At 46.3% G+C, this 25235-nt stretch overlaps 2 protein-coding genes and 1 pseudogene across 7 annotated transcripts in view; 1 reads left to right on the top strand and 2 right to left on the bottom strand.

The window, feature by feature from the left end:
• Positions 1-14899, bottom strand: part of TIGD7 (tigger transposable element derived 7) — a 94445-nt gene extending 79546 nt beyond the window's left edge. Inside the window, exon 1 of the mRNA XM_058570181.1 lies at positions 14865-14899. The gene's annotated coding sequence lies outside the window, so the exon portion shown is untranslated. The remainder of the gene's footprint in view (positions 1-14864) is intronic.
• On the bottom strand, positions 2143-16517 carry LOC131422030 (zinc finger and SCAN domain-containing protein 32-like; annotated as a pseudogene).
• Positions 15438-24796, top strand: LOC131422719 (zinc finger protein 75A-like). 6 transcript variants are annotated; one of them, XM_058570184.1, is made up of 9 exons: positions 15439-15562; positions 16890-17006; positions 19117-19312; positions 20005-20096; positions 20382-20508; positions 21620-21711; positions 21988-22114; positions 23833-23943; positions 24180-24796. In XM_058570184.1, exons 2-9 carry the CDS (start codon positions 16998-17000, stop codon positions 24716-24718), a joined length of 1293 nt encoding a protein of 430 aa, XP_058426167.1. In that variant the 5' UTR covers positions 15439-15562; positions 16890-16997; the 3' UTR covers positions 24719-24796. The 6 variants fall into 6 exon arrangements, with proteins under 6 accessions (XP_058426169.1, XP_058426168.1, XP_058426167.1 ...); XM_058570183.1 differs by having other exon boundaries at positions 24123-24796; XM_058570182.1 differs by having other exon boundaries at positions 24120-24796.
• Positions 24797-25235: the final 439 nt, after the last annotated feature.

Below are 25235 nucleotides of genomic sequence, written 5' to 3'. Positions count from 1 at the left end.
AGGAAAGGAAAGTGGGCTAAGGAGGCTTCAGGGGCCCAGCTCTTGTTTTGATTGTGACCATCCATCCACCACCTTGGGCTGAGAATACACAGTACATGTGTGACAAGGATGACAATCTAAGGGCTTTGCCCTGCTTCTCTGGGTTGTGAGAAGATCTGACCCAGTCTATGGGAAGTGGTTAGGAATCCTTGTGAAAAAGGAATAGTGTCAATTGAAGAACTGTATCAGTTAGTTAAAATGTTTCAGTGAGAAAAGGAGGTGTGGAAACTATATGCAGAGCCCCAGTATTTAATTTATAGGGAGAAGACTAACTGGCTTTTTAATGGACATATGAAGGGCTGAACCAAGCCAAGAGGGTAATGTTACACATCAAAGGAAATCTATAGACTTTAGGGTGTTGCCTTTTATATACATACTTCAAACTCATTCTCAACTGGTTGGTGTAGTGATCAGGGTGCATTAGGCAACGGGAGGCAGACACTAAGGTAACATATCAACTGTAGGAAGCAGCTACCACACGTAGGGTTTGGGGCACATAGGGAAAAAGTTGGGTTTGTCATAATGGGGAAGCTTGCAAGAGAGGTCCTGCAGACCTGGGACTCAGATATTGGGGGGTGCTGCCTGATGGGTGCTGGTACAGGTTTCCCCCCCACCCCCATCTGAAAGTAGAGTGTTGCTGAATAAAACAAACAAAAAGTATATTGTTGCTATGAAACCTTTCGTAAGCCAAGACAGCGTAAAGCAAAGAAGCAATTACCAGTAATTCACATGGGAAAAGTTTTTGAGCATTCCCAGACCCCCAAAATAACCTAACAACACATAAAAACTAAAATAACACTAACACATAGCGAAAGCAGGAATGATACGATAAATACAAAGCCTATATAAAGTTAAATAACGTATGTAGAGTGCAGTTTCACTTACCAGAATTGGGAAGAGGGTGAGCACACAGGAAGGCTGAGAGGTGGTAGTGGTGATGATGGTGTGTTAGACTCATCAAAGATTGGCATATCCAAAAGAGTTGGTATCCAAAGCCCTTCAGTAATCGATCCACCCCCCAGGCTGTCTCCCATTACCCCACCATAAATCTCCAGTGATGCCAGGCTGACCCAAACAGATCACATTCAAGCCCACCTCTCTGCCTTTGCTCAGGCTTTTCAAAGATGTTATTTTTCCCTCTGTGTAGAGCAGAGGTAAGTACGTGAGTCTAGGAACTGGCCTGCACAGCTCGTCCTAGGGCCACGCTCCAGGACAGCGTATGCAGGCAAATGTGGAGTGGCCCAGGCAAGGCTTAACCTGAGGAAACAATGACGTATATTCTTACGTCCCGCCTTTGCTTTTCCTTTTTCCCCCAAATTAAAAATTTTGGGCTGAGGTAGAATGTACATTCTCCTTTGCTCATATTTAATTCCTCAAAAGGCTCAAGCAGGGGCCAGCCTCATGGTACAGTGGTTAAGTTTGGTGTGCTCCACTTCTGCAGCCCAGGTTCATGGGTTCAGATCCTGGGCACAGACCTGCATTGCTCGTCAAACCATGCTGTGGTGGCAACACATATACAAAGTGGAGGAAGATAGGCGTGGATGTTGCCTCAGGGCAGATGTTCCTCAAGCAAAAAGAGGAAGATAGGCAATGGCTATTAGCTCAGAGCAAATCTTCCTCAAAAAAACAAAACGACGACAACAAAAAGCCTCGTGCAGACACCATGACACTTGCTTTTCACCATAGCTTAATTAAGGAACTAACACACTGCATGCACAGGCCAAGAACCATCAACGACACACCCATCTCTTAACACTTTCTCTCCATGGTGATTTCACAAAGGCTTAAATATTTATGCCTTGTTCTGGATAAGTTTTAAATTTGGTTCTTAGTGTTCCTCACACTCACTCTTCCATTCACCTGTAGTCAGAACCTCCAGTAGCCCTTGTATTTTCCTTACTCCTGTGATCGCCCTTCTCAGTGATACCTCAACGTCTTCCCAACCCAATTCTATTCCTCCTCTCCCCATTTCCTGCCCCTTAATCTTTCTCTGCCATGTCCTACCGCCCTGATGAAGGTTCTATACTTAGATCCTCTTCAGGACCCTGCAGGCTTCTGCATAACGTTTCTAACGGAGAAAATTACAACCAAAGGCCAGGAAAGTGGAGGGAGAAACACCTTTATTTACAGCAGAAATAGTAATGCATATAAACTTGTAGAAACCATTTACCATAAGAGAAAAGAAACCAGTAACTGGGGTGGAGGTGATAGTAAGATGAGAAATCTTACAAATATTACCCTAGAAGTTACCCTTGCTCTAAGATTAAGTCACTTAGATTTAGTATTACACATTTGCTTAACCTATCCTTCCCTCCTTTGTTCCCATTTTGGTGGTGGCTGGGTTACAGAGCAGTGATCTGCTCTGAAGGTAGCAGTAGTACATAACAGTAGGTGCCTAGAGGTCAATTATGGGTTTAGAATAGATCCAGGCTGTTAACTTCTAGATGTGCTAACCAGGAGGAAGAATTTCTTCTCTGGCACGGACCAGAAACACTTTTCAGGACACTGGCCACCCACCATCTGTTCAGAAGAAAGATACCATGGTTTCCCCACAAGACTTGTGGATTCTACAGCCTTCTTTCATTCAAAGCAAAACTGAGGACCACAGTGAGACAGGATTCTGGAGTCATACACAGAGCTAGAAAGAGTTCATCATTCTTATCCTGATTCTTACTGCTGGGCAGGGTTCTTAAGTGCTTAACTGGTTGTCAATCACTCTACTGCTAAGCCAGGGATTGGCTAGTAGAACTCTCCATAAGCAGAAGGAAGCTCGAAGGAAAATATGTTCACCTAAAGAATTGATCTGTCAGGTTTCCTACACACTCATGGCATCTCTGCTCCTTCCTGTGATGTGAGTATCTCTTTCATGTGTACCCCCCAATGGCGGACGAGGGCAGAGTTCTTAGTGAAGCTTTTTGCACAGTGAGAACACTTGTAAGGCTTTCCCCCAGTGTGGGTTTTCTGGTGGGCCCTGAAGTGAGAGCTGTTGTTGAAGTTTTTCCCACACTGCACACACTTGTACGGGCTCTCCCCAGTGTGCACTCGCCGGTGGGCGCTAAACTGGGAACTGTTGTTGGATCTCTTTCCACAGACAGTGCACTGATATGGCTTCTCCCCAGTGTGCGTCCTCTGGTGGACAACGAGGCTGGAGCTCTGGTTGAAGCTTTTCCCACATTCCCCACACCGATAGGGTCTCTCCCCTGAGTTCTTAGGTGTGCCGTGAGGTTGGAGCGCTCACTAAAGCCCTTCCCACATTCACTGCACTTGTGAGGCTTCTCTCCTGTGTGGATTCTTTGATGCCGAACAAGATAAGAACCTCGGCTAAAGCTTTTCCCACATTCGTGACATTGAGAAGTTTTTTCCAGTTCAGGAGCTGGCTGGTGGTGAGAGGGAGAACTCTGAGAACACTTTCTCCCACACAGGAGATGTGCACAGGCCTTCTTCCAAGTAGGAAGTCTCTAGTGACTCATCCTCTCCTGGGATGGGGGTTACTTCGTCACTATCCCCTGGGGAACATCTACGTTGCCTTCTTGACATTGGCTCACCCTTTCAGCCTCTTTTTAGCTCAGAGTGCCAAAAAACTTCACTAGAATTTCTCTGTAAAGCCTTGTTCATGTCTGCTTCTTCTGAGTCATTCCATTTCAGATTCTTCTTTTTAATCTCATTCTTGATCTCAAAATCTGAAAGAACAGAAATATAACGGACTGGAGAGAAGGAAACAAATGGAATGAGAAAAAACTTACAATTGAACTTGATTAAGAAGAAATACCTAATTGGATTTCTTCATGTGATTCAGTCTTCTGCTAATTAAAAGCCTAAGTTTCTCTTTCCAATTGCAATATTTTTTTTTTTTAATTTATTTTTTCCCCCTAAAGCCCCAGTAGATAGTTGTATCTCATAGCTGCACATCCTTCCAGTTGCTGTATGTGGGACTCGGCCTCAGGATGGACGGAGAAGTGGTGCCTCAGTGCGCGCCCGGGATCCGAACCCGGGCCACCAGCATCGGAGCGCGCACACTTAACCACCAAGCCACAGGGCCGGCCCCCAATTGCAATATTTTTAAGGTCCAAATTTGTGGTCACAGGCAAATATACCCTAAACTCCACCAACTTTTCTCCTATTTCTTCTTGGATGATCTGACACAATGACAAAACTGAAGCAAAGAGTCAAGTTCTGTGTCATCTGTCAATCTGTCTGTACATGTATCCTCAATTCCTGAATGGCCAAGTTTTTGTGAAGAGAAAAACAAAAGGCCACCCTGAACGGCCAGCTCAAACATGAAGAAAGCAAGTTGCTGAGTAGCTAGCAAGTGCAGCCTTAGATCATGAAAGGAGGATCAGTGCTGGAGGAGGAGGGAAGGAGAGAGAGTCTGGGCTGGGGGCCTAAGTGGCAATCTAAGGAAGCAAAGTATGTGGAACTTCATGGGAAAAAATGGCATGGACTCTGTGAAAGAGGCTGGCAAAGGCAAAATTGGAGTCTAAAGAGCAAGGGAAAGAATCTTCAAACACCATGAAAACCAAGACTCCCTGGCCTGTATCAAGTCAACACCAAGATGACGGCAAGGCCAGGAGCAGAAATGGCTCCTTGTTCATTGCCAGGCTAATGGTCTCTAAGTGGACTTCCCATCCTTTGACTGTCAGAGCCAAGAGTCTTACCAAGTCTGTTTGGGAACAGGACTGACAGGTCAAATCTGCTAACTTCCTGGCCAGGATCCCTGAAGTCCTTTTCATCCCCTGCTGCAGCACCCACAGTGGTACCTTCTCCAACCTCTGTGGGCTCCCTGTTCTGCAGACTCAGCTCTCCAGCCTCCATATCACTTCCCTCTTGGCCAGGAACAGCATCACTTGCCACAGTTGCTGCAGAGGCCCAGGAGCTTGAAAGGGCATCCATTTCCTCATGAAAGATACAAGGCTCAGGCACATGGCCTCTCCTCACTTTGCGGTAATGCGACTGTAGGATTTTGACCTTAGTGCGACACTGCTCTGGGGTCCACAGAAAGCCCTGCTCCTGCACTTGTTCTGCTGCGGCCTGTAGATCTGGATGTTCTGCTCATGGATCTGGGGTTTTTCATGAAACTCAGAATTACTGAGAACAGCCAGGAGTGTCTTGGTCTCTTCATAGCCCCAGTGCACACCTGCTGCCAGGGCACAAGAAACACAGCGATCAGATAAGAGAGGACCAGATACCACAGTGCAGGCTTTTAGCAGCCCAAGAACTTACATCCTAGTTTCTCAAACTATGCCACAACTGGCTGCTGTCATTCCTGGGAACATATCTCACTGTGGGCTTTTTTCCTAAAACAAAAACTTTCAGTGTAGTGGAAAAGACATCCTCTTCAGCTGAGAAGGAGTTGCAGACATAAAGCGGCCTTTTTTATTTCTCTTTACCCTGAATCCCACTCATTTCCCCTATGATATGACTCACGATAAGGGTAGTGCTTGCCTGCCTCCGGTTGTGGGAATCCCTGAGGGCCTACGGCCGCATAAGAGGACATGGTGAACAGGCGAGACTCGGAGGGAAGCAAAGAGTCAGAGGAGAGAAGAGCTGGTTATAGGATACTTCTGCCTACTGCCACCTCTGATGCCCGAGTACCTCCTGATCTGACCCATCCCCGACTGTTTATATCTCCTGTCATCAGTGTAGATGCAAGAAACTAACTTACAGCACTTACTATCCCAAGCTGAGAATAAGAAGTAAACGTCTGAATGGAGCAGACAAGATGGCTAGTTGCTCCAGACCACTGCACACACTCCTCAAAGGGGTGCCTGTCTGGGCCGGTCAGTGAGGGCTCATTTGTCTAGAGCTGTCCCGGCAAGTGGGTTCTGATAACATCTGGTCATGATGCTCCAAAGGGCACGCAGCAGCCCCTTCTCATCACCCTCTCTCCTCCACTCTGCTCTGAGCCATCATCTCAAACCTGGATAACTGCTGTAGCCACCTATCCAGTCTTCTTGATTCTACTCTTGACCTCCTACAGTCTATTTTCAACCCAGCTGTCAAAGTGGGCCACCTCCTTCACTCAATTCAACTAACATGTATGAGCACCTACTATGCCACTGAGAAATGCAAGTATCAACATGACATGGATTCTGCCTTCAAGGAGGCCACAGTCCTATGAAAATCTGTGTAACAAAAAGGAGACACAAACAAATGTTTAGGTAAAGAGCCAAATACATTGAAATACTCAAAGTGATCCTTTTGAAAGTGTTACTCCTCTGCTCAGAAACCTTGCAAAGCCACCCCATTTCACTCAGAAAAAGTCCAAGTCCTTACAAAGTTCTATATGTAGGGCCACAAGGCCTGAAACAGTGCTTCTCAAATTATCTGCGAAGAACCAGGTTTTTTTTTATTATTTTTAGAAATATAATAAACATGCAGTTGGATAGTACAGTGATGTACAGTGATGAAATTTCTAAACGCTTCCTCTCCATTTCAGTTCATGTCACTTTCAATAGCACTGCCCCATGTGACATGACTCTGATCTTGTTTATTGCTCTCATCCTCTCTCAATCTGCACTAGTCACACTAGCCTCCTTGCCTAGACTCGCTCCAGCCTCAGAGCCTTTGCACTGGCCATTCCCTCTGTGTGTTACACTCTTCCCCCAGAGAGCCACATGGCTTGTTCCTTCTCCTCCTTCAAGTCTTCGTTCCAATGTCATTTTCTCAATGAGGACTACTCTGACAACTCAAACAAAAACTGCAACCCACCCTCTGCCCCTGCACTCTTGATCACTCTTATTCTGCTCCATTGTCCTGCAGCTGCAATGGAACCTGTTAACTAGACTAAAATGACAGCCTCTTAAATTCACACAATGGCACCTGCTAGGACATCACCTACTTTCCATAGAGAATACAGCACTCATTCCCCAGGCTAACATCATCTTCATTCTTTTATGTTCTAGTGACTAAATCTAGATATAGCACCTAGCCAGACAATTCACTACTTTCATGATAGAAACACACCTGGCTTTGGCTTTCCAATTTCAAAACTCAAAAGAAAACTCCCTGGATTATCCAGACAACATAGAAGTTTAGGTACTACTTTTCCCTCTGTGTAATCTGCACATGGCCAAATGAATGGCTTCACACTGGTATCCACTACAGCCTTTATCCCAACGTACCCATACAGTGAGGGAACAGGAACCATCTCGATTCAGAGTTGGAAGACATGGCCCCGTGAGGGGAAGTTTGCTTATAGGTGATCAGTACCAGAACACATGTGCAGAGAGGTCCTCACATGTGCTGGGGCTCCCACTTTCCTGGACTGGCTGCCTGCTGTCAGATGGGTAGCTATCTGAGCCCTCCACCATGTCCCTGTACCCCAGCTCTTTCCATTTCCATGGGCCTTGACTTGGCCCTTTGGCCTCAACAGCCCGATCTGCCAAGGTCCTGGGAGAACTGGAGGAGCCATGTGAGGCCAGCAGAGCTTCCATCTCGTCCTGAAAGGCACAGTGCTCTGGGCTGTGGCTTTGCCTCGCTCGACAGGAACTGACCCAGAGGCTTCTGAACTTGGTTCAACACTGCTCCAGAGTCTGGTGGAAACCTTGTTAACACAATAGCTCAGTGACTTCCCCGCATAGCTGGCTGCTTTACTGGTGCACCTGGAGTTTCTCATAAAACCGAGGCTCACTGAGAACACACAGGAAAGTCCCGGCTTTCTCAGAGGCCCAGACTGCCACTTTCTTGTCTGCCGAGGCCAGCTATTTTGCGTCACCCTGATTTTTTCTTCCCCCTCTATTGGTGTCTCATGGGCTTCCATTCCAGTCTCACTTGTGCAACTCAAAACTCTTCCTTGCTCTGTAGCTGTGAATATGGGGGGTACAGGTCCCTAGTGTTCTTTCTGATCCAGCCCAGAGATGACACGTGGACCATGACTGGGAAACCCTACAAGTGAAGAAGCAGGGAGGAGACATCAAGGCCCAAGCCAGCTGCAGAGCATCTGTCTGTGAATCTGACGGTCAGGGAGGCTGCACCGAGGAGCAGCAGCTCAGATGGGACAGAAGTCATTTGAGGAAGGCAAGAGATCAGTCCTGAGACTCTGAAAAAGGGCTCTTGGTGCCTCCCAAAGGGCCTGGACACAGAAGTAGACTGTCACAGTCAGGTTGTTTTGTTTTTTAATCTCCTCTGCCACTCAGGACATAGCACATTGTGTGCGTGGGCACACGTTCATTCATCTCTCATTTGTTCCTCCCACAGCCTATGGCTGCTGTCTGTCTCCTGTGCTGTGTTTCTCTTGCTGTCTCTCTGTCTCCCCTCCCCCTCTATCCTTTATCTCCCTGCACTCTCTGTCCCCATTGCTTTCAGTCTCACACCCTCTCTCTTGTTCTTGCTCACTGTCACACATGCTGTCCATCCCTGTCGTGAACCCTCTGACTCTCTTGCTTTCCCTTTCTTTCAGTCTCTGTCTGTGTCTCTCTGTCTCTGTCACAGTGTCTGTGTCTTCCTGTCTCTGTGTCTCCTGCCTACTCTCAGTATTTTCCTGTTTATTTCCTTCTTTCCCTCTACCTAACAGGTTCCCCACTGCCTGTATGTGCCTCCTTCCTTCTCGGATTCTTTCAGTCTCTCTCTTTCTCTCTGAACAACTGAACACATCCATTCTGGACCTAAAGGGAATACAGATCCTTACCCAGTGAGATGTTTCTGTTCGGTCATTCTTCTGTGCAACACCCACGTAGAGGAACATGGTACATCTGTCTTTCCTGACAGGGATATGGCTCCATCCTCACACATGACTGGTGCCCATAACAATACCAGGGTCTGCTGCTACCAATAAAATAGCACCACTCTAGCCCGGGGTGGGGCAGAAACAGGACCACAGTCATCAGATCAAGGGCAAAGCAAGGCAGAGGGAGGTCAGGCCTCTAAGGCAAGGATCAGAGTGAGTAAGGAGCCACGTGATGATGGCACAGTAGACAGAATAAGAAAACAAGGCAAGAGAAGCTCAATGGACCACCTAAGACATCTTGCTAACATCTCTGGAAAAGAGGGGGTTTTAAGGTGAGAGTGAGTGCAAGGTGACAAGGGAATTTGAAGAGACAAAAGTTGTCGACCACAGCTCACCTGGGCACCTTCTATCCAGACCACAGCACCTGTCTCCTGGTCTTGACGACCCCTCGTCTGAGGAAGGTTCCTGGGAGCCTGCGGAGTAAGCCAGGCTGGGGGAGAAACAGCCACTGTTAGAGGGCAGCTTCTACACAATAGCCACAGAGAAGTGGTTCTGAATGGGGTCCCTGGGCCAGCAGCTTGAGCTGCATCTGGAAACCCATCAGAGATGCATATTCCTGGGTCCCACCTCAGATCCTCTGAATCAGAAATGCTGGGAGTGTTGCCTGGGAATCTGTTTGGACACACGCCCCAGATAAGTCTGTAGCACACTCAAGTTTGAGGACCACTGCCATAGGCAATGGACTCTCCATGTGTTTAGAAGTTCCTTTCACCAGATTCTTCTTGGCATAACAGCTTTAAAAAAAAAGTTATTTCATGCTAAAGAAATTGTGCACATTATAGAAAAAAATTTTTTAACGGAATAATGGGAGAGAATCTCCTATAGCCCCACCACCCAGAGATAACCACAGTACACTTAAAAATACCACAGTAACTCAAACCTTTTATTTTTCTTCAGACCAAAATAATATACTCTTTCCCAAATCCCCACCTTCAAGAAGTCTACAAACAAAGTGGTTCATTTTGATGAACTTCAGAGGACACTCAGAGTTCTGTGACCCCCGGGGAGGTTACAACACTTGGGATCTGAGCAGCCCATGGCCATGGTGAGTGGGGGGGCGGGGGGGAGGCGGAGGGCGACACCTGGAACAGTGACTCCTGCCCCTCTTTACTCACAGACCCTAAAGCCTCAGAAACCACACACCACAGAGCAAATGTGTTCCCAAGGAAAGGAAATAAATGCTAAGTGGCAAAGTTTATAAAGATAATTAGATAAGAGTATTTACTTCGCTCAAAAAATACAAAAGTGGGCCCAGCCCGGTGGCGTAGTGGTTAAGTTCACACATTCTCCTTCAGCAGCCTGGGGTTCCGAGGTTCAAATCCCAGGTGCCAACCTACACACCACTCATCAAGCCATGCTGTGGTGGCATCACACACAAAATAGAAGAAGATGGGCATGGATGCTGGCTCAAGGCCAATATTCTTCACACAGACACAAAAAAATATAAAGCAAATAAACCTCTTAGACTATTTTCCATGTCATCAATAGTAGCTTGCCAATTTGAACAGCATGAAAACGCAATGTTTTCCTCTAGGATTTAGTTATATAAAGATGAGCTGGCTTTTAAAAATTACTTAGTAACCTGTAATGGCAGCTTTCAATTAAGCAGGAAAGGCAGCAGTGGCCTTTAGGTGTCCAGAAATGTATGCAGCCAAAGTGCTTCACAGAAAGAGACCTCTAAAGATAGAGCCTTGGTGTGGCAATGCAATGGAATATTAGTCAGCCATAAAAAGGAACAAAGCAGTGATACAGGCTTGAAACACACTAAGTGAGAAGCTAGACACGAAAGGTCACATATCGTAGAACTGTTTCTATGAAATGTCCAGAACAGGCAAATCCACAGAGAGAGAATGACAAGAAACTGCTTAATGGGTACAGGGTTTCCTTTTGGGAGGATGAAAATGTTTTGAAACTAGATAGAGGTGGTGATTGTACAACACTGTGAATGTACTAAATGCAACTGAATCATTCACTTGAAAATGGCTAATTTTATGTTATGTGGATGTCACTTCAATTAAAAAAAATTGTTTTAATCAAAAAAATTTTTCTAAAATACTTAGGACCATTATAAATAACAAATACAACTTTGGAAGAAAAGCAAAAATAATAGGAGAAATCTGTTCTGGAAGAACTTAAGCTGGATGGGAAAGGGGGTTTAATGTCTTTAAGTATATGAAGAACTGCTATGCAGAAGGTGAGGGTAAACATGTTCCTCTTTAATATGCCTGATTCAGAAGGAAAAGAATTAAATTGAAATAAAAGAGAATTAGGCTAACACATAAATAATCTCCACCCCTATTTCAAGTGTTATTACCATTAAATAAAATTTGAAATCTTGTCTTTTGCCTATATTTCAAAGGCATTTAATCTGGAACCCAGGGGCAGACTCAAACTCAGACCTGCATTTCCAATAGATGATGGTTCCTCCCCGACCTCGGCTGAGGGCAGAGGCTTCTGCTTACCTTCTGACTGTTCACATGGTCTATGGTGTGAGCTCCGTGACCCCTTCAAAGTCTGTTCCTCTGGATGAACTCCCTGTTTCAGGTGGGATCTCAGTGGCTCCTCCTAAAGGGGCCATCTCCTCAAAAAGCACTCTCAAGTCTTTCCCAGAATCCAAGACCTAGAACAGACCCTATCATCAGTCACTACAAATTCCTGCCTAAGCTGGACTTTACAACCCCTAAGAGTGGCATTAAAAAGTGATAGAAGGGGCCGGCCCGGTGGCGCAAGCGGTTAAGTGCGCGCGCTCCGCTGCGGCGGCCCGGGGTTCGCTGGTTCGGATCCCGGGCGCGCACCGACGCACTGCTTGGTAAGCCATGCTGTGGCGGCGTCCCATATAAAGTGGAGGAAGATAGGCACCGATGTTAGCCCAGGGCCGTCTTCCTCAGCAAAAAAAGAGGAGGATTGGCGGATGTTAGCTCAGGGCTGATCTCCTCACAAAAAAAAAAAAAAAAAGTGATAGAAGACATAAGGAAGTAGAAGAGAAATATTCTCAGGGCCAATGTAATAAAATAAAAATGAACAGAATTTGGTCTCAATAACTTAGTCTCAAGTGAGTAAGATCATTTACATGCGTGCACCTAGCACAGAGCCCAACACACCAGAAGTGCTAAAAGTAGTGTACACGTGTTAGAAGTGAGAACATCAGCTTTCTCTTTAGAGAGCTCCTGTGATCTCAGCACTACTGCCATTTCCTCTCCCCTCAAATCCAATGCATCACCAAGTCCAGCCAGTTCTATCTTCAAAAGATCCCTTGCATCGATCCTCTTCTCTCCCTCTCCGCACCCTCCAGTCTGGTCCAGGACACTATCCTCTGTCTGGATTGGACTGTGGTCATTGCCTTTTAACTGCCACCCTGCATCTTCTCTGCTCCTGGATCCTCTAACCCATACTCTCTACACGGAATCCAGTAGATCTTGTAAAATGTAAGATCACATCCATCCATGTTAACACCATTCAGTGGCTTCCCACTGCATGTAGAATAAAAGCCAAACTCCTCTTTGCAGCCTGAAAGGCCCAGCATAAAGTGGCCACTGCCTTCCTCTCTCATCTTCTCTCATACCACTCTTCTCCTTGATCCTGAAGCTCCAGCCACAAGTCCCCACTTCTTTCTCAAACATCAGCCAAGTCCTCTCCCACCTGAGGCTCTTGGAGGGTGCTGTGCCCTCAGCCCTCCCAGCTCTTGACACAACTGGTTGCTTCTTTTCCTTCACATCTCAGCTCAAATGCTCCCTTGGAGAGACCTTGCCCCACTATCTCCACGAGTGGATATTTTGGGAAACCCCCCATGTCCTAGACTGATCACTTTATCCAGGCAGCAAGGACCAGCTCTAATAAAACTTTGTTTAGTGTACAACACACGGCACTCTGCCTTCAAGGAACCTTTTAGCAAGAGAAATTAGATGTTAATTCACCAACATCTCCAATTTTGCTGACCTGGGCATAGTTGTCCTTCCCCTGGCTGTGTTTTGGAGAACTTTTCTGAGTGTTTTTACTGCTTTAATTATGGACTCTAAACATTCACTGACTATATGAATGTCCAAGTTATTTCAGCAAATGAGAAATTCTTCCCATAGATTAAGCACACAGGGCCAACCCAAGACAGCTAATACCTTCTGGTGGCTGGCAGACGGCTGCTGTGCATTTCTGAACAGAGCACCTCTCCCGTAACTGGATTCCTGTGCTCCTCACACCAACTTTTTCATAACCAAAACCACAAGGTTCTGCCTTCCTTTTCTCACCGTTTGCCCAGGCGCTCTCTGTACATCTTCAACCAGAGCCACAGCTTCCTTGGCATTTTCTGGGCACTGCTCCCTCACCCTAGTCTGGATCTCCAAATCATTTATGGAGCACTAAGGGGATCCTGAAAGAATATGATAGATAAAAGGATGCAGAGATAATGATAGCCTAAGATCATGCAACTTTCTAAAAGACTCAGCTACAACTAAGGCAATTACTAAGTGATAACTATTATAAATGGAAAAAGAAAAAACAAGGTATTTGTTACTCAACAGCAGCACCAAAAATATTCAGCACGCTATAGCAGTTGTGTGGTGTCTCATGTTTTGCTTCCATTGCTTCTCAGCTGTACATTCATCATTTCTCAAAAAGTGCACAGGCAGGGGAAGGTGAAATCAAAACGAAAGACTCAGGGGACGTTTGTGGGCTCTGCGGCAAGGGTAAGCACTATGACACCAAACTTCAAACAATGAATATCATCAGTGGCCCTCATTCACTATTCACCATTTGTGACTTGCTTCCTTTTCTTACTTTCACTGGGTTTGTTTTCCCACTTTCTTCTCCCCATCGTCCCTAAACAACTTTCTACCCATGTTATGAATCAGGCCTGCCAATGACATCCAAGGGCACTGCTGGCAGAACTTCATTTATTCAATTTAATAAGTTCCAATTATACGCTCAGCCTTGGGCCAGATGATGAAGATCTCAATGCTCAGAACATTACTGTCCACTGGTTCTGAGAGACTGGAAACAATAATTAATCTGAAGAAACTAAGTCCCAACCTGACAGAGATTCTAGGGAAATAAACCTGATCTGAAACATATTCAAGAGACTTAGGCAGATGCTCATTACTATTGCCTTTGTTTAATCCTTTTCTCTCACTGAAAAGGGATCTAAACCTAGAGCACAGAGGAGTGAAACACCATTCTATCTAAAAGCAAAAACAGCATAATGGCCTTGTAACGGTATCCCATTTTCATTCCTGCCTTAAGCTTATCTCCAGATGAACTGCCCTAGAAAGAAACTCCCTCAAAAACCCTCAATAATGCTCCAGGATTTACTTTATTAAATGCAACCTCTTCATTCCCATTCAAAGCACTCCATAATAGGTCCACAGGAACTCATTTTCTAACTTTAACTCTTTTTCTAAATGTGTAGCCCAATTACATTTACTAGAAATGTACTACAGATTTTCTCTCACTCTAATCTTTTCAGCTTTCAAGGCTTTGCTCTTCGCTCTTACCTTTCCCTCTGCCGGGAATGTGATCCCACTCTCTGCTCTGAGCAAATCCCTCAAGGTCGTTTATAATTTTCCCCAACCAAAAATCAACTTTCATTTCCTTGGAATTCCCACAGCCGTTCAGCTCATGTCTTACCTTTTCCTACCTTGTGTTACTGATATTGGTGACACTGCCTCAGTCCTCTTACTAGATTGCTTCAATCAAAGACACTGTCTTACAGGCTCTGTAACGCGAGCTACACATAGCAGACTTAGTAAAGAATCACTGGATTGGTAGAGGCTGACACTACGAAAACACTCCTAATTAGGAGAACACCGACAACCCGAAATACTCAGATTCTTATAAATGAGACTCAGTAAATATTTATGGAACGCCTGTCTTACCGCGGTAACTGCCAGACACTGCAGGAGATACGAGATGAAAAGAAGGTTCCCATCCTCCGGGGGCCGGGGGGTGCATGCTGCAGCAGAAAAAGCAGAAGAAAGGACAACAGGGGACCTAAATGCCCGTCTAGCAGCCGCCACTGGTAAATTATGTGACCCTGAGCAAGTCACTTCTTGGCTCAATTTCTCTGTCAAGAAGAACTGTAAATGGAACCTATTTCACAGGTTAAACCTACCTCACAAGAAAAAACAGAATCGTGGTGAGGGATGCGCGGCCCAGAGAAGGGTACGAAGCCCTCAGGGGCCGTTGAGCCTGACCGGGACAAAACGGCCTCTCACTCCCGGAGGCTGCCACGAGCCCCGGCCGACAGCTCGGCTGCGCCGCGGGAAGGCCGAGAGCCCGTCGCGTGCAAGGGCTGACGACCCTCACTGGGCGGGGCTACCGGCTACCGGGCGCCGCGGGCCGCCTGAAGCGACGGAGGAACGACCTGGACGCGCAACGCCTCCCAGAACCGGGACGCGAGACGGCGACATCCACGCGCCGAGCCGCGCGCAGGGCCCTCTAGGCCTGGTGGCCCTACAGACTCGGTGGCTTTAACTCTTTCCTGCCGCCAGAGCTGAACCGGGACAGGACGCCGACTCCTCCCGAGAAGCCCGCAGCCAAGCTGCACGGAGCCACTCCCCCAAGGTGCAGCACTTCCGCTTCCGGTTCGGGCGCGCGCGCGGGTGGGCGGGTACCGGCGAGCGTGAGGAGCCCGCAGGGCCTGTGGTGGAACCTGGCCTGCGCCTCCGAACCCTCGGGCTCCGCTCGCGAGCCGCCTGTGAGTGGTGCGGGGCGGAGAGCTGCGCGCCTCAGGGCGGCGCCGGGAGGGCGGCGACTTGCACTTGAGCCCGAGGAAAACAGAGAGGCGTCCACGAAGCCGAGCTTTCTGAGGTAACAAGAAGCGCCTTCCTCCTCGGCGTCGGCTCCCGAGCGCCTGAGAGACGCCGGCCGCTGCAAGGCGGACGAGGCGAGGCAGCCATTTTCCGTGGGCGGCGGCGTGTCCGGGCCGGGCGCCCGGAGTCCGGCGGGACGGCCTGGGGCGAGGCCCACCGGCAGGCTCCGGCGGCCCCTCTTTCTACCCTTTGCGCAGACACCGCCCAGGGCCGGGCTGGAGCCGCTCGACCACTGCCCGTTCACACCGTGCTCCCGGGCGCGCCCGTCGGCCGTCCGGAGGCGGGGGCGGGGGCGGGGCGAGCAGTCACGTCCACTTTCCCGCCTCCGCTGGCGTTTCCTTTGCTGGCTGCTGTTACCGCGGGAGAACCGGGCAGGTCGGCCTCAGAGAGGTCAACTTCTGCTGATGCAAAAGTATAGCAAGTGTCCTCGTGCCGCCTGAGCTGGCGTAGGCGACAAGGCGCTGGCCATTTGTGAATGACCTGGCATCCTGGACAGATTTCGTTGCCGTTTCTTCTGGATCACCTAAGGGAAAGGGAGGCTCATGGTTCTCCTCAGCCTCGCTTGGAGGTCTAAATACCCTTGAAGAAATGTAAAGTCAGCAGAAGGGTCACCGTATGATCACCCACTCCCATTCTCTGCTTTTCTGCGACTTAGCGTTTAGATGATTTTGTAAACAGAGATCAGCTGTGAGTTTTTCTAGGTCAAGTAAAGAGAAACATAAAAATACAGTTGTGAGTCTTCTGCGTACTGCTCTTCATACGTCTTGCAAAGACGTGCAAAAGAAGAATGTTGAGCATCTAGTTACTTAATTGGGGGGTGCTGTCTAAGAAGAGTAAGGCTGCTTTTTCCCTAATTACTTTCTTTCTACTCTGGTCTCACCGTCTCAGCTCTCCTGCCAGTATTCATAGAATGGAAAGGCAACTCAAATCTCCCACAGAGTGAAAGCTTCCATCTTCACAAGAGGATGAAGAATCATAGAAGTTGTATTGCCTTACTAAAGACAGAAGACTAGGTCGATAGCTTAAAATATAGGAGAAAGTCAGAATGTTCTCCTGATCTTCCCTTCACATGGGCAAGATGGGATAGGAAGCATATTAATTAAAGCTTTGGATAATCCCAAAACTCTTTGCAGCCAGTGGGTGCCAATTTTCTCAGCAACCTTTCCTAAATTATTATTTTTTTTTTAAAGAGAAAGTCATCAGTTGGCATTTGTAGGCAAGTCGAGACCTGTTCATTTTTCTCTCATAATCTTGTAGCAAATTGTAAAGTTCATGTGACTTTCTTATTGACATGCACTTTTTTTTTCATGTCCTCATTGCCTTAGGAAGAAGATCCTTTTATTGATTTTCTTCCAGAGCAAACTGGACCTCAGTTGTCAAAGGTGGTGCTCGTGCGGTGTCTGACACAGGAGCAAAACAGTTCCTAGAGGAGAATGATGACGGTAGGTCTGAAGTGGCTGAGTATTTGAACCCTCAGAACAAGGCTCTATGGGAGACCAAGGGACGTGTGACAGAAAGCTCCAGCCAGAGTAAGAAAAATACCCCACAAATGTAAAGTCAGCAGTTTTAGTTCCAAGAGTTCTCGCTAGCATTTCCGGAGCTCCCACTGTCTTGAGGCGCTAAAGCCCGTAAGGCTGTGGGCCAACTTTACAAATTATGCCGTTGGTGGCTACGGCCAGAGATACACTCAAAAGAGCTGATCTTGGAACTGCTGCTGCTAGAGTAGTTCTTGACCATTCTGCCCGGGGACACCTAGACCGGGATAAAGAAGCACCATCTACAGAGTATTGAGGAGGCTGTGGCCCTGGTAGAACACTTGCAGAGGGAATCTGATCAAACAAGGAATGGGATGAGAAGAAAAATTCCAGATATGTAGCATGAATTAGGATAAAGGTAGATATATGGGGGTTGGAAGTAGTTATTTAAGAAATAAGATGAATTAGGTCACTGTTCTGTTTTTCCATAGGACATCTAAGGCAGGACCTGAAACCACAGACCCATAGCAATAGTCATTCCACAGGTTTCGGGGATCCTGGCAGAGACTTCCTGGCCTTAGAGAAAGGGTTGCTTTTTGCCCTCTTTGGAGCCAGGGTGAATTGAGCGTGGTAAGCCTAGTCTGGCTTGGCCAAGGACGCGGGTCTTAAGTTCTTAGAAACAAATAAAAGGCACTAAGAGGTGGAGAAGAAGGGGGAGATTCAAAAAAGGTAAATGGGGCCAGCCAAGTGGTGTAGCGGTTAAGTTGGCGCATTTTGCTTTGGTGGCCCAGGGTTCAGATCCTGGGCGCAGACCTACTCACCACTCCTCAAGCCATGCTGAGGTGGTGTCCCACATAGAAGAGCTACACCTATGATACACAACTATGTATTGGGGCTTTGGGAAGGGAAAAGAAAAAAAGGAGGAAAATTGGCAACAGATGTTAGCACAGGGCCAGTCTTCCTCAAAAAAACAAACAAACAAACAAAAAAGGGAGAACACTTAGAGACCAAAATGAAAATGAAAAAGAGAAGGAGAGGGGCCAGCCCCGTGGCACAGCGGTTAAGTGCGCACGCTCCACTGCTGGCAGCCCGGGTTTGGATCCCAGGTGCGCACCAATGCACCACTTGTCAGGCCATGCTGTCGCGGCATCCCATGTAACGTGGAGGAAGATCAGCACGGATGTTATCTCAGGGCCAGTCTTTCTCAGCAAAAAGAGGAGGATTGGCGTGGATGTTACCTCAGAGCTGATCTTCCTTACAAAAAAAGAAAAAAAGGGAAGGAGAAACCAAACAACTAGGGGATGACGGCAAAGGAAGAGAAAAAGTGCAAAGGAAAAATGGAAACAAAGATTTAGAAATCCCAACAGAGTAGCTGAGAGAAGATGCAGAGGGATAGTGTTCTCTGTACCATAGACAGGAGCCTCCACTGCTCTCCCTTAGTGGTTGGCCTTGGCTCTGCTGGTTAGTGGGGATTCAAGGTGTGCCCTTGGGCAGGGGCCAACATACAACTGTCTTCAGGCCTGCTGTGAAGAATACATGGCAGGCATATGTTTAGTTTCATAATCATTTGGAGGTAGGTTGGAGCCAGACTCTTTCTTTCCCCTTTTTTCTCCATTTCATCTCCATTCTCTGAAAACCTTCCCTGGCCATGGGGAAAATCTGGTTGACAGAACAACTTTGTTATTCAGTTCCTTAATTTTTTGAGAAAAGTAGAAGACAGAAAACCACTGAGGCAGGGACGTAAGTCAAGGAAGAAAGCCTGTCAAGGCAGCACGAGAACAGGTAGCTATGCACCCTTGCTAGTGGTCTGAGCTGGGCTTTGTGCACAGGGGTGGGGGATATTGTGTTGGAGGGCTGGCAGTAGCCACACCCTTTTTCTTTTTATCCTAATTTTCCCAGATTTTGTAGATAATTCTTTGTGGAAAATGGTGGCCCAATACCTCTTTTAGTCTTTTTGTCATTTCCTTTAGTGTCTCACACTTCTCACAATCTGGACTCTATGCTTTTTACTCCCTCTTCCACCAGCTCCCAAACCAAAAGTAAGTTCTGTTGTAACAAGGATGGGAATTATTTCCAGCTTGCAGCTCGTGACCTGGGAAAGGAGGCAGTGCTCTTGGGAGAAACAGCAGAGGCCCCAGGCTTCAATCTGAAGTTAGCAGAATCCCAGCCAGTGGGCATGTCCCAGGATGAAGAATTTTGGAGTACATACCAGGGTCTACAAGAACAGCTGAGCAGGAGTACTCATAAAGAAACTGAGCCTTTGTGTGAGAGGGGTAAGGAGCTTCATGATAATTTCCTTCTCCTGGGAGCTGTGATAGTCATTTGTTCAGCCAGAACATTGAGAGCATTTTCTGGGTGCCCAGCTCTGTGGATCTGCAAATGCAGCCATGTTAGCAATTACAGTGCCCCCTCTAGGTGGCAGAGCTGTGGGTGAAGGTAGAGGTTGGCCTAAAGTACAGAAATATCCAAACCACAGAACCCTGGTAATAACATTATGAACTCTTCTTTACTAAAGTGGGGAGGATTAGGACCATCTCATTCTTGTAAAATACGGAAGGAATTGGGACCAGAAATGGGCTGTCATTGGCAGAATATGAAAACAATTGTGTACCAGGAGAAAAATAAAGATAAAAAACTACATCTACAGTACACTGGAGTCCCTGAGTACTTCATTTTTAAATATGTTTAGTTTTTACCTAACTCCGAACAATTTATGTCATGAGAGGAGGAAAAAAAGGTTTTTCTTTTATTAATTGTGCTCATGAAAACTGGAGAGACTGTTCTAGGGGCAGGGCTGGTAGATACTTGATACTTAAAATGAGAAAGCCGCTTCTGCACACCGCACACACTTGTAGACGTGTCCTATCTCTCCTAAAAGAATTAGGATCTTCTGTATTTTAGAAATGAGCTCAGGATGTTCATAGACAGAAGCAAGAGATTTCCTCTGGCTCTTTTCTACCCACAGCTATGCCTGCTCACCAGATCCTAGCCTTTCCTGAGCAGACAAAGACCAAAGACTGGACAGTGGCACCTCATCTTGTCCTGCCTGAGTCCCAGGTGAGCTCTGCATTCCAGCTGTTTAGGGCTGCCTTTCCCTGCTGCCCATGACCCACTGTGCCCAGCAGGTGCTCAGAGGGGTGTTAGCCCACATGTTCTCCCTGGGGAACTGGGCACCTCCCAGGCTGCTTGCTGATCCCTTGCCTCCTTCCTGCCTTCCCACCTTTTAAAAAGTCCTGTGCTGTTAATTCCTCAGTGCCTCGCGTACCCTGCAGTTCATGGGCCACGTGGAAGAGCTGCTTCTATAGTGGCAAGTACTGAGCTGAAGCCCATTTTCTTCTTTAGAGCTTGTTGACATTTGAAGAAGTGGCCATGTATTTTTCCCAAGAAGAATGGGAGTTACTGGATCTCACTCAGAAGGCCCTCTACAATGATGTAATGCAAGAAAACTATGAGACTCTCATCTCTCTAGGTAAAGATTCTCCCCTCCCTTTGGGTAGGAGTTGAGTGATCTGTCTTATCTCAGCTTACTGGGAATGTTCCCTGGGAGAGAGTCTCACTGTTCCAATAGCTGGTTGGTTCTCAACTAGATGGTGTGGGCAAGGAAAGTTAGATCCAGATCACATGGGGCCCTTTTTCCAAGTGCACATGCTCATTCCTTATCCTAAAATTCTTAATCCCTCCCTCCTCTTCTCCAAATCTGTTCTTATCTTTCCCATCTCCATATGGGCATCACTAGTCACCCAATAATTCAAGCCAGACAACTTGTGTTCATCCTTTACCATGATCTTACCATCATACTCCACTACTCATCTATCACTAGTCCTCTTGGCTCCATCTTCCCAGTATAGTCTGAGTCCAGCCATGTCCCAGCCTCCTGCTCTGTTAGCATCCTGGTCTACGCCAGTGGCATCTGTATCCAGGTCCACCTCAGTAACTTCCTAACTGGCACTCCCTGCCACCATTCTTGCCCTTCCATAGTCTGTTTTTCACACAGCAGCCAGACTTTTTTAAAAACCTCATCAGATCATGACATTTCTCTGCTTCAAAACCTTATGATGACTTCTGACACATTCAGAAAAATACAGACTCCTTACCGAGACACCCAGGACCCTCCAAGATCTGGCCCCTGCTCCCCTCCCTGTCCTCATCCCCTACCACTTGTGCCCTTGTTCATTCCTCTTAGCCACACTGGTCTTCTTGCTGTTTCTTGAACTCTCAAAGCTAATGTCTACCTTCCCATTTTCTCTGCCTGGAACGCTGGCCTCTCTGAGTACTGCGTTTTCAAACACCTCTAATTTTTGCCCAACTCAGAACAATTTATGTCATGTAAGGAAAAAAACAAGATTTGTTTTTATTGACTTCACTCATAATACTGAAGACAGTCAACTGGGAACCGGTTGCAGGGGCTGGTAGATGCTTGATTCTTGTTTGCAATGAGAAAAGCACTTCCAGGTACCATGTCTTATAAAGGTATCCCATCTCTACTGAAAGAATCAGGATCTTCTATATTTTAGAAATGAGCTCAGGATGTTCATAGACAGAAGCAAGAGAAATTTCCTCTGGCTCTTTTCCACCCACAGCTGTGCCTGCTCACCAGATCCTAGCCTTTCCTGAGCAGACAAAGACCAAAGACTGGAAAATGGCACCTGAGCTTGTTCTGCCTGAGTCCCAGGTGAGCTCTACTTTCCAGCTGTTTATGGCTGCCTTTCCCTGCTGCCCATGACCCACCCTGCCCAGCAGGTGCTCAGAGGGGGGTGTTAGCCCATATGTTCTCCCTGGGGAACTGGGCACCTCCCAGGCTGAGCCCTTGCCTCTTTCCTCTCTGCCTTTTTAAAAATTATGTGTTGTTAATTCCTCAGTGCCTGGCCTGCCATGCAGTTCATGGGCCAGATGGTAGGGCTGCTTCTGTAGTGGCAACTACTGAGCTGAAGCCCATTCTCTTCTTTAGAGCTTGTTGACATTTGAAGAAGTGGCCATGTATTTTTCCCAGGAAGAATGGGAGTTACTGGATCCCACTCAGAAGGCCCTCTACAATGATGTAATGCAAGAAAACTATGAGACTCTCATCTCTCTAGGTAAAGATTCTCCCCTCCCTTTGGGTAGGAGTTGAGTCATCTGTCTTGTTCTCAGCTTACTGGGAATGCACCCCTATGAAAGAGTCTCTGTTCCAGTAGCTAGTTGGTTCTCAACTAGATGGTGTGGGCAGGGGAAAGGTGTATCCAGATACCTTGGGAACTTTTTCCAAGTACACATTCCTTATCCTAAACAGAATTCTGGCTCCCTTTTCTCTTTTCTCCCCAAACTCGCTCTTCTCGTATCTTTTTTATTTCAGCAAAGGGCAGCTCCATTCACTCAGTTGCTCAGAGCAAGAAACCTAGAGTCATCCTTTACCTTAATCTTACTATCATACCCCACAACTAATGCATCAGTAGTTCTCTTGCCTCCACCTACACAGTATATTCTGAGTCCCGCCGTGTTTCAACCTCCTGCTTTGTTAGCATCCTAGTCTACACCAGTGGCATCTCTATCCAGGTCCACCTCAGTAGCTTTCCAACTGTCACCTGCCACCACCACTCTTGCCCTTCCACAGTCTGTTTTCCACACAGCAGCCAGACTCTTTTTAAAAAACCTGGTCAGATGGTGACATTTTTCTGCTTCACAACCTTACAGCAACTTCTCATCACATTCAGAAAAATCCAGACTTCTTACCAAGATGCCCAGGACCCTCCAAGATCTGGCCCCTGCTCCCTTCCCTGCCCTCATCTGCCACTGTGCCCTTGTTTAGTCCTTTTAGCCATGCTGGTCTTCTTGCCCTTCTTGAACTTGCCATGTGCCTTTCTACTTTCCCCTTTCCTCTACCTGGCACACTTCTCTGTCACATGGCTAAACTGTCACTTTTAGGTTTCTGCTCAAATATCACTTTCTCTAAGAGGTTTTCTACACAACCTTATCTAAAATAGCTTCACAGAAGCAGAATCTTAAATGCTGTCTTCCCGTGCTTTAGTTTTCTTCAAAACATTTATTGCTTCTTGACATTTTATTTGCTTATTGATGTTTGATTGTCTCACTCTCCCCCTAGAAGATAAGCTCCATGGAATCAGGGGGCTTTGGCTCTTTCACCACTATGTCTCTAGCCCATAGAGCGTGCCTGGCAAACCCTAGCCACTCAACATATATTTTTTGAATTACTGAGTGATTAATACTTTCCATACTTGGCAGTCCATATTTAGAGAAAATCCACTAAGTGATTCTAGTGTATTTCCTCCTCCTGTACGTAACCAGTGAGTTATAGGAGTTTTAGAACTCCTTCCTAGTGCAGTGTCTGGTGCTTGAGAGCTAAATAAAAAGTTAACTATAATCATGACAGGAATCACTTATGCATATAATACCCAACCCACTGACCTTCACATTGGTTCTGCTAGACTTGCTCTTATCCAGGATGAGTCCTCCTAAAGATTTAATACGACAAGCCTGTATTCCCTGCAATCTCTGGAGTTTGTTCCACCTTGATTGAATGTTGGGTATTCTTGGTAGCAGAAGAGGGGGCACGTGCAGTGGATTCCCATTCCCTATGTCCTTTTGATTGATCCAGCTTAGATTTATTTCTCAATCTTTGCTTTGCATATCCACCCACAGATGCAGTATGGTATAAACCTGATACTGGATATGAGAGTCTGCATTTCACCATTTGGGGTAGCAAACTATAAAAGTGTCCTTTGCTCTTCCTCAAACAGTCTGGAATTAGTGTGGACCATTGTTAACAGTTCTTGACCTCAGTTTTCCCATTTCACAGCATTATTTGTGCTCCCCAAACCCCAAGTGATTTCCTGTCTAGAGCAAGGGGAAGAGCCTTGGGTTCAAGGATCCCTGGAGTTCAAGGACAGTCCCACAGAGCTGCCTACAGGTAAATACACCATGGGAAGAAAAGAAATATACCTTGATAAGAACCTTTGCAAAGATATAACATTTTAAGATTCTACTTATCTATTTTTTTAAAAATAAGTATCATTGAATTTTTCTCTCCATTCGTATGGTTTTCTTGATCTGCCATCAGTTGGCTGATTCTTATGTTTATTCCAGCAGGGTTAAAGCTAAGAAATGACACTGAAAATCAACAGCCTGTATGTCTTTCTGACTTAGAAATACAAGCACCAGGAGACATAGTATCAAAAAAGGCCAGAGTGAAAGTTCCGCAGAAAACAACGGGCAAGGAAAATCATGGTGATACGCACAGGGTGGGGAAATGGCACCAAGATTTTCCACAGAAGGAAAGAATGAAAATTTCACCCTGGAAAGAAGAGCTGCTGAGACTTATCGATCTTCACAAGAAAGAGCGTGCAGAAGACAAGCCTTTTAAGTGCCAGGACTGCAGGAAAAGCTTCAGAGTTAGCTCTGATCTTATTAAGCACCAAAGAATTCACACTGAAGAGAAGCCATATAAATGCCAGCAGTGTGATAAGAGGTTTAGATGGAGTTCAGATCTTAATAAGCACTTAACAACACACCAAGGAATAAAACCATATAAATGTTCATGCTGTGGGAAAAGCTTCAGTCAAAGTTCAAATCTCCACACACACCAAAGAACTCACACTGGAGAGAAGCCCTTTACATGTCATGAATGTGGAAAAAAATTCAGTCAGAACTACCATCTTACTAAACACCGGAGAACCCACCTGTAGCATATGCTGGCAAAAATTCAGGTGGTCAAGACTTCTTAGACACCAGAAACTCCACCAGGGAAGGGAAGCTTGTCCAGTGTCCTCCGTCTGAAGAAATTCACTAAGTGGGTCTTGACCCTATAGTTTATGAAAAAATACAAAAGCTTGAAGCATGAAGTATTTTTTATCAGTAAAAAATTTGCAGATGTAAGTCAATATCTGTGCACTGTGTCCTCATTACTATTGGGGTGGGTCGCTCCCAGGTTGTCTCTGTAGACAGAGGTAGGAGATAGATAAATATAGGTAGATGTATTGATAAATATAGGTGTAAACACAGACACGTTCCCCTCTGTTTCTTTCTATATATATGTATATCTATATATCTGATAAATCACTGAATGTATTTCTGCCATTCCACAATACACACACATCAGGGGTTGTTTTTACAGTTATATTTGTCCTATAGTTATATACCATTAGGGAATCAATAAATATACATTTTTAAAACATTTTCCTATGCACGAGAAATAACTTAGAA

Source organism: Diceros bicornis, chromosome 26 (assembly GCF_020826845.1).
Source record: "Diceros bicornis minor isolate mBicDic1 chromosome 26, mDicBic1.mat.cur, whole genome shotgun sequence".
Taxonomy (NCBI): domain Eukaryota; kingdom Metazoa; phylum Chordata; class Mammalia; order Perissodactyla; family Rhinocerotidae; genus Diceros; species Diceros bicornis.
Note: the sequence above shows the minus strand (reverse complement) of the source record. Positions and strands in the feature narration are given on the sequence as shown.

What these genes read in the sequence shown, in the direction of transcription:
- LOC131422719 (XM_058570182.1), top strand. An exon ending in TGAGCCTTTGTGTGAGAGGG is followed by an intron (nt 19,313 to 20,004) that starts GTAAGGAGCTTC and finishes TTCTACCCACAG; the next exon opens with CTATGCCTGCTCACCAGATC. An exon ending in TGAGACTCTCATCTCTCTAG is followed by an intron (nt 22,115 to 23,832) that starts GTAAAGATTCTC and finishes CCCATTTCACAG; the next exon opens with CATTATTTGTGCTCCCCAAA.